The sequence below is a fragment of the Hippopotamus amphibius genome, chromosome 3, assembly GCF_030028045.1.
Source record: "Hippopotamus amphibius kiboko isolate mHipAmp2 chromosome 3, mHipAmp2.hap2, whole genome shotgun sequence".
Classification (NCBI taxonomy): Eukaryota; Metazoa; Chordata; class Mammalia; order Artiodactyla; family Hippopotamidae; genus Hippopotamus; species Hippopotamus amphibius.
In genome coordinates, this window is record NC_080188.1 from 155,556,017 (window position 1) to 155,564,398 (window position 8,382).

The 8,382-nt window shown below is 49.9% G+C and overlaps 1 protein-coding gene across 1 annotated transcript; it reads right to left on the minus strand.

The window, feature by feature from the left end:
• Positions 1 to 1,698: 1,698 nt before the first annotated feature.
• On the minus strand, positions 1,699 to 5,788 carry IL10 (interleukin 10). Its single transcript, XM_057727535.1, has 5 exons — positions 5,609 to 5,788; positions 4,710 to 4,769; positions 4,279 to 4,431; positions 3,174 to 3,239; positions 1,699 to 2,096 (listed from the first exon to the last, which is right to left on the minus strand). Exons 1-5 carry the CDS (start codon positions 5,771 to 5,773, stop codon positions 2,004 to 2,006), a joined length of 537 nt encoding a protein of 178 aa, XP_057583518.1. The 5' UTR covers positions 5,774 to 5,788; the 3' UTR covers positions 1,699 to 2,003.
• Positions 5,789 to 8,382: the final 2,594 nt, after the last annotated feature.

An 8,382-nucleotide genomic window follows, 5' to 3' on the forward strand; every position in this document is an offset into this window, starting at 1 on the left:
AGCCCTGTCAACATTTCTGAGCATCAGTCCCCTCTTATAGAAAATAGCAATAAAATACCATGTACAGTATCCATGCCTAGTACTGACTCACTCAAAAAAAGTGCTCAAGAAATTGTAGTTTTCATCAGCATCTTATCAGCTATGTGGCTTCTCCAGGTGAGTTTCTGTCTATTGGTTTCAGATGCCCACTTCCCTCACGTGAGGTGCCAACCTCAAACCAAAGTCAGGGTGCATTGCCTGACAGAGAGCCCTGAACCACCGGAACCGTCCTGACTGAGGGGCTTCATTTCAGTACAGAGAGCCTTCCTCCCTCTCTCATTATCTTCTGGTAGCCTCTGTTCTTAACCCTAATCTTTCATCTCAGAATTTCAGCTTTGATGCTTCCCACTTCCTTCCTATGGTTACTTTAACCGAAGTGAGTCAGGTCTTACTGAAAAACTGACCACAGCCACTCGGATCCCACCATCCCCCCGACCGGGGCTGTCTGGGCAGAGTGTGAGGGGATCAGTGTTTACTCAGCCCATTCTTTCCCTTCTCCACCTCAAGTCATGGGGCTTTGAGTAGGGCTTCCCCAGCCACCATGCCCCTCCCAACAGACCGCAGTCAGCGGCCTGTCTCACATTTGCCTGGTGGCTCAAGGGAGAACAGAGATGCAGCAGCTTGAATCCTCGGGTAGCCTATCAAGTGGACTCATTTGCTTATATTCCACTCTACTGGGTCTGCCCAGTTGCCTCTGATCTCAGCTCCAGGGGGATTTGGTAGAAAATTTTAGGTGTGACTACTAATCGCAGCCAACTACGTGCACTGGGACTATCTGCTAGTGTCCAGAGACATGCGGCACTTTATCTAAATCCTCAAAATAACCCAGGCAAATTAATATTCACCCCTGGAACTTTGGAACTTGAAGAAGCAAACAACAATAACAAAACAACAAGACAAAAAACCACCCAAACCCAAAACATACGGGAAAACTTCCTCTGCTTTGCTTTTAAATTGTTGGTATGGACAGATTCTCACCCTTAGCCTTGAAAATCAGCACCATCATGAAGGATGATTCTTTAAGGGACTGAGTTTATGGGAAGAATTTGGTGGTCTTTGCTATTGGCTTTTGAAGGGGTAACAGCTTTTCCCTGATCAGATTTGGAGGCTTCCCTTTTTTCCGGGAGAGGGTAGCTTTCTTTCTCTGGAATGTAGAATACATTCATCTATTCCCTTTGATCTTGGAAACTTTGAGGGACCATTTTTGGCCAGACAGAAGTCAACTGACACCATAACATGATTTTATTAAGACCCATTTATTTATTCAAAATTAAAATCTGCTATGAAGACAGACAAACACTGTTTAACATTCCCAGAGGAATTGAATTGCTTCTAGTTCAAACTGAGTTCTATTAGAACCAATTTTAGGTTGTTATAAATAACAAGCCAGCCACAGCTTTCAAGAATGAAGTGGTTGGGGAATGAGCTCTGGGGAATCCCTCAGAGCCACTGGAATATTAACTTAGTTTCTCTTCCTAAGAGCATGAGAGTCTTTTTCACACTCCGGGAGCCCCAGGCTCAGGGACAAGAGAAATTGTAGGGAGGTCAGGGAAAACAGCCCAACAGCTGTCAAGTGTGGTTAGGCTTGGGATGGAAGCTGCAGTTGGCTTCCCAAGGAACACTTTTTTTCCTTATATAACTTATAATTTCTCTTAAAATACTCAAATACCATAGGATATCACCCTATGGAAACAGCTTAAACACAGGTGAAAATAATAAATACCGAAAAAAATGTATACTATTGGGCTTCTTTCTAAATAGTTCACAGAGAAGCTCAGTAAATAAATAGAAATGGGAGTTGAGGTATCAGAGGTAATAAATATTCTAGGAGAGAGGTACAATAGGGTTTTCCAGGGAGCTGGTTCTACTCTCCCAGAACCCTGGATCAGAGTTCGAAGATCTTTCGTTTCTGTCCTAGAGTCTAGTAGAGTCTCCAACCTGGATGGTTTCTTCCCTGGAATGCTTCAGTCTTTCATCTTCTTTGTCATGTAGGCTTCTATGTAGTTGATGAAGATGTCAAACTCACTCATGGCTTTGTAGACACCCCTCTCTTGCAGCTGTGTCGGGAGATAAGAAATGTTTAGTGAAAACCCCAGCTGAGCAAGTAGGTGGGTCCCCCGCTTGGATGGTCATGACCCTGGGGCCCAGAAGCTGCACTAGCTCTCTCGTATTGGGAAATGAAGGACAGACCCTGGGGACCTGGGGATACGCCTTGTTGTCAGGAAAGGCTGTGCATTGGCCTGGACCACAGCCAGCAAGCAGCAAGAGGAACATTCGCTTTGCAAAGCATAGTCTTTCAAATGGTGCCTTTTCAACAATTTTAAAGGTCATGTGCTCACATGATGCTTATTCAAAATTTGATGAAAAAACAGAGGAACCACTTTGAAAGCAAGACAGTGAGAGAAGGAGAGAAAGGAGCCTTTTTTTGTTTATGTTTCCCCATCCATGGATTGAACAGGTCCAGCCCCGCTCTCTGGCCTCCTGTCGCGGGATTCATGCCCTCTCATCTTGGAACCCTGCCCAGTGTCTCTCTCCAGCGCATGGAAGAGGAGATAGGCCCCACAGCTCTGGGTGATGTGGGAGAAGAATTCACGGACAGTTGGCAGCGTGAAACCCCACTTGGTTTGAGAGCTGACGTGCTCAGGCACCTTGGGAGGTGTGATTGGCAGATGGAAAGAGAGGGGGACCACGTTCAGATAAGGGAGAACTCTGCTTCCTGCTCTGAGTTTGGGGGAGTTCAGGCTGCACCCCGGGTGTGTTTGTAAGTGTGCGTTCACGTGTCGGCTTCCTGCACGTGTGGCTTCAGACTAGATTCCCAATAAGCTACTTTCTGTTTCCTCTGTCACTCTCCCCAGCACCCAGCCCACTGTGTTCACAGCTGGCTGGCCAGCCCAACCCACAGCCCTGCAAAGGCAGGGAGCAGTCATTTAGAAACCCCCAAAGGCACTTCACAGAAAACAAACAGAACCGAGGCGGCAGCTCCTCACTGGCTGAGGAGGTCACACCATTTGTCGGGTTCCCACACTCCCTTCGAGTGACGTTCAGGGCCTGCCGAGCACCTGCCAACCTCTGCCCCTCAGGAGCAGGCAGAGGTCATGGTCCCCAGACCCTCCCTGCCAGCATCCCAGGCTCACCTTATTGAAGACACTCTTCACCTGCTCCACTGCCTTGCTCTTGTTTTCACAGGGCAGAAATCGATGCTGTGGAAGGAAAGAGAAAGTGTGAACAACACTGGCGCCTGGGGCCGGGTCCATCGTGCTTGGGGGACAACCTGGGAGCAGGAAGAGGCCAGACTCATCTTGAATGCCTACCCTCCAGCTCCTGGGAGGACTGAGCCTACCTCCTCCTTCCCCAGCAGACAGAGAAGAAACACAGCCCAGGGAGATGACCTGTGTTTCTCTAGGAGCTACTCCCAGCTGTTGCAGGGCTGCATCTAACACCCAGGTCTAGGAGTTGCCTCCTGGACAAGTCCCAGTGCCGGTCAGAGTGCTGGGCCGGCCCTTCTGTCCTTTCCTGCTTCTGTCCTGGCCCCCTCCTTCAGGCCCAGCCACGAGGACCATTTCTAAGTCCCCGAGGAGCAGAGACACAGTCTCAGCCCTGCCAGCCAAACCCCTTGCACGGTCCTCTGCTACAAATAGAGCCCAACTGATTTCTCAACATCAGCGAGAGAACAAAGGAAACCAGCGGCGAGGGTATCATTTCAGTTGGAGAAATAAACGATCCTGGGGGATTATTCATCAACACTAGCATGGGGCCAAGCAGCCCCCTGGTCCCTGGAGAATGCCAGGAAAAATCCCGTCAGTCAGTTGGGCCCCACTTAAAGCTCTGTTTTCAAAAGGTTAAGAAGAGGAACATGGAGTTTCCTCTCCCGGGACCCTCAGCTCTGGCCCCTCCTGCGGGGCCTAGGGCCTAGGTCCCCAGGGATGAGGGAGCCCTGACTGAAGCTCTGGGCCCCTTTCATGCAGAGAGAGGAGAATAGCTAATAACCCACAAATGACTCACAAATAACAGGAAAGCTATTGCAAATCTTCACATGTAAATGCCTAGCAGCCACCACCCCCCCTGCTCACAGAGAAATGAGCAAGAGATGGGACTTCAGTGCCTGCCCAGAGGGAGGGAGGACCTGTTGGCCCACGTCTTTGTGTCCCCGGGTGTGAACCGGGTTTGGAGAGGATGTTTCCGGAAGAGCCCAGAGGAGAGAGAGCTGACTGTGGGGGAAAGAGCTGGTCTGCTACTCACACAGCGCCGCAGCCTCAGCCTCAGGGTCTTCAGCTTCTCCCCCAGGGAGTTCACGTGCTCCTTGATGTCGGGGCCGTGGTTCTCAGCCTGTGGCATCACCTCCTCCAGGTAAAACTGGATCATCTCCGACAAGGCTTGGCAACCCAGGTAACCCTGAGGGCGGAAGCCAGGGTGGGTGGTGACCCAGGAGGAAGGGCTACTGCATGAGAGGACAGCTTTGTCCCCAGGGACCCTCTTAAGTGGCCACCTCCCCCCAGGACCAGACCCTTGGTAACAACCCCACCCCCGGGTGCTGGCTGTGTGCTGAGTTAAGATTTTCCCACTTCTCCTTTTCGAAGTGAAGGAAGCAGACCCAGCTCCTTGCAGGCGAGACGCAGAGCCTCCCTTAGTCACGCTGCACAGCGCACCCCCACACCCACCCCAGCTCTCACCTTAAAGTCCTCCAGCAGAGACCTGGTCAACAACAAGCTGTCCAGCTCATCCTTCATTTGCTGCAAGAAGAACACAAGGAGGATGAACCCAAGGTTTGGGGAAACACTGACCGTGACTCTCTTTCTCATGCCCTTTTTTTTAGAGAGTTTTTGATTTTTAATTAATGCAGACCTGGCCCCAAGATGGAAAGGAGAGCTTTCAATACAGGACACTCAACAGTGCTGGCATCCTTAGTTAAATCAGGTCCTTCCCCTTGGGATCAAGTTCTTTAAAAAAAATCTGGCTGATTTTGAAGGTAAGGTAGAAGCTTGCCTGGGTCCTGGTCTTTTTGCAGAACTGTGTCATATGTGCAAGGGCCCCCATACCAACCCCTCTGCGCCCTTTGCTTTTCTGTCTCCCCGCTGCTGACCTCCAGCTGCAGCGCCGGAAAGTCTCCGGGAGTGGGAAGAATCTCCTAACGCAGGTTTCCCTCCTGTACAGTGCGACCCCAAACCACCAGTCTTTCAGGTTCTGGAAGCCCTCAAAGCTGAGGCAACTTATGTTTCCCTGCCACAGAGTATGGGGAACATCTTCACCTCCAATCAGACCCTTCATGATCTCTCCCAGCCTATGAGGTATTGAGCTCCAGAGGAATCTTATACAAATTTCCAAGCATAGGAGAGATAGTGCATTTCCATTTTTTAAGGCAGCCTTTCCTGCACAATCTGCTGCATCACCAGGGCTTAGATTGACTCGCTGAACCCACAGCTTGACCAAGGACTCTTAAGAATTTCAGTCTGGGGGGGAAATGGGTGCTAGGGGTGGAGGTGAATGAAAAGGAGGTTCTTATAAGCTCCCGCAGAATGCCTTGTCAGGCAGTGCCAGGGAGGAAGGAAGGACAGGAGGGCATCATACTCACGAAGAAAGTCTTCACCCTGCCGAAGGCAGCTCGGAGCTCTCGGAGCATGTGGGGCAGGCTGGCTGGGAAGTGGGTGCAGCTGTTCTCAGATGGGGTGCCGTGGTCTTGGGTGGCTGCCGCACCGGCCAGGAAGATCAGGCAACAGAGCAGTGCTGAGCTGTGCATGGCGAAGCTCTGCCTTCTTCGTTGAGTCGGACTTGTGGTTTGGTTTTGCAAGAGCAAGCCCCTGTTGTGTAGACCTTCACCTACTGTGTCCCCCTTTTATATTGTGGGGCCTCGCCATTCATAAAAAGCCACAGATTTCCTGGCAAGGTTTCTTCTGATTAAGGCTCCTCCCTTCCCTAGACCTCTCCAACTTTGCATTCGTTGAAACTCTTACTCAAAGTTTTTAATTTTGCATTGTAAGCAAAAGAGATGGTTAAAAAACGAACTTCTGCATATGGCTATTTTTAGGAGAAGCTATCGCTCTCCCTTTAAAAATAATTTTTCAGCTTCTCTTAATAAAAAAAAAAAAAAAGTTGATTTCCTGGGGTGAACAGCTGTTCTGTGCGCAGGGACCCACAGTTGTGGGTTCCATTCACGTGTTCCTAGGTCACAGTGACGTGGTCAAATTGGCCATTCCAGAATACACTGGAATTGAGAAATAACTGGGTCCCCTCCCCAACCTGGGTTGATACTCAAGGCTTCTCCTTGCTGGATTGGGAAGTAACCTCAGTTCTCCGGGCCTCAGTTTCCCCAAATAAAAACAAGGGTGTGAGCTAAATATCCTCAAAGCTGCCTTCTAGTTCTTTCATTTTATGTTCCAGGACTACTTCTCAAAGAGGCCAACTTCCCACAGGAGAGGCATGGGCATGGGATGTGCTCCAGGTTCCTTCTCTGGCCCTGGGTTCATTTAGCCTCTCAGATCCAACCTCCTTGGCTAGTCCCATCCTGGGGTGGGTGGGTGGTTAGTAAGCATAGTGCACGCTTACTGGAAGCTGTGCCTGCCAGTCACCGTGACCCTCATTTCCATTTTACAGTGGGCAAACCGAGGTGCAGAGATGTTAAGTACCCCGTACACATATGGGTGCTGAGTGAGAGAGCCAGAATTTGCACCCAGGCCCACTTGACTCTCAGGCCATGCTCTTTTCCCTGTTCTACACTGGTCTCAGTGGGCAGAATGGAAAATTTGGATTAAAGAGTCATTAGGTTTCTTCTGGGTTGTGAGCTTCTATGGCTGGGGATTTACATTAGAAAGATGGGGAGGAAGAAAGAAATAACAAGGAAAATAAGTTGGGATTCCATTAAGGCTGGACAGGAGGCCCCTTTCTCCACTCTTACCTACCCCTTCTCCACCTTTCAAAGAAGCCTTAGTTGCCTTGCTTTAGATTTGCACATGTGAGATTGTGTGTGTGAGAGTGTGTGTGTGTGTGTGTGTGTGTGTGTGTGTGTGTAGGGGCAGAGTAGCCAGATATGGTGAGGAATGTTGCTCTACCACTAGAAGGAAAGGATGGGGTGATCACATTACTTCTGCAGATATGGGGAAAGTCTCTGGGGTCCTTTGATTGTGCCTTGACCTCCCCCTTCTGCAGGGGCTTCTCCCACCACCCTAGTGAAGATCTCTGATATGCGGGGACAGGAGGCCTGGGCTCTACCACTCTTTAAACCCAGGGCAAGTCACTTGACCTCCCTGTGTCTGTTTTCCATCTATCCCAAGTACCTGCCTCCTGCCTTCCAGGGGATTTTGGGCTTCACGTGGGATGGGGTCTGCAAGGTAAGAAGTGGATCCAAGACGTAGGATATCTCCAGTGTTTCTGTTATTTCCTTGCCTTCCTGCATCAGCACTGGGATACCTCAAGTGGCCCTGGGTTCGGAGCTTACCCCATTAAAGAAGCTCACTGAACCAGACGAGGGGAGCAGACACACTGGGGCTGGAGTGAGCAAGAGGGAGGAAGGAGAGGGTCCAGGCCCATGCTGTGGATATACGTTGCGGGTCAGGATCAGTGGGCTGTAGCCTCTCTTCCCAACCCTTTGGGGAATGTTGACACAGAAACCTAAGACTCATGAAGGGAGAAAGAACCTTTACAAATAGGTGTGGAAGGGAGCTATATTCAATATCTGGTGATAAACCATCATGGAAAAGAATATGAAAAAGAATATATATGTATAACTGAATCCCTTTGCTGTATAGCAGAAATTAACACAACGTTATAAATCAACTGTACTTCAATTAAAAAAGTGAAGAAAGGAAGAAACAGGTGTGGAGCTGACTCAGGAATTGCTGCTCCTGCCAGATTTACACTGGGCTTAGGAGGTCTGCGTTTTACCACTAGGAAGAAGAGGGAAGGGGTCAGGGGCTAGGTTTTGCACCCCTTCCTCCCTTCTCTTTCCCTGTTGGCTCCTGGGTTTTCTGGGCTGTGTCCGCTTTAGCCTGTAGGGCTGACCCCTCTCTGGACTGGGTGTTCCAGGCAGACTCAGCCTGGCAGACCAGTCAGGCAAGAGGACTCAAACCCAGAGGAGACTATAAGTCCCTACCTCTGGACCCAGGCATGCAGACTCCACTCTTACCTTTGCTTACCACCGTGCCCTGTGCTTTTCTCCACTACTAACTCTACAACAAATGTCACTGTCATCCACGTATACAACTGCCTCTGCCAATCAGCTACGAGCTCCCTGAAACAGGGCACTATTTCATTATCCTTTGTGTACCTGGTGCCAAGTACAGGGTCTGGACCATGGAAGGTGCCAGGGACGCAGGTTCCTTTTATTCTGTTTTGGGATGGGCATAGCAGATT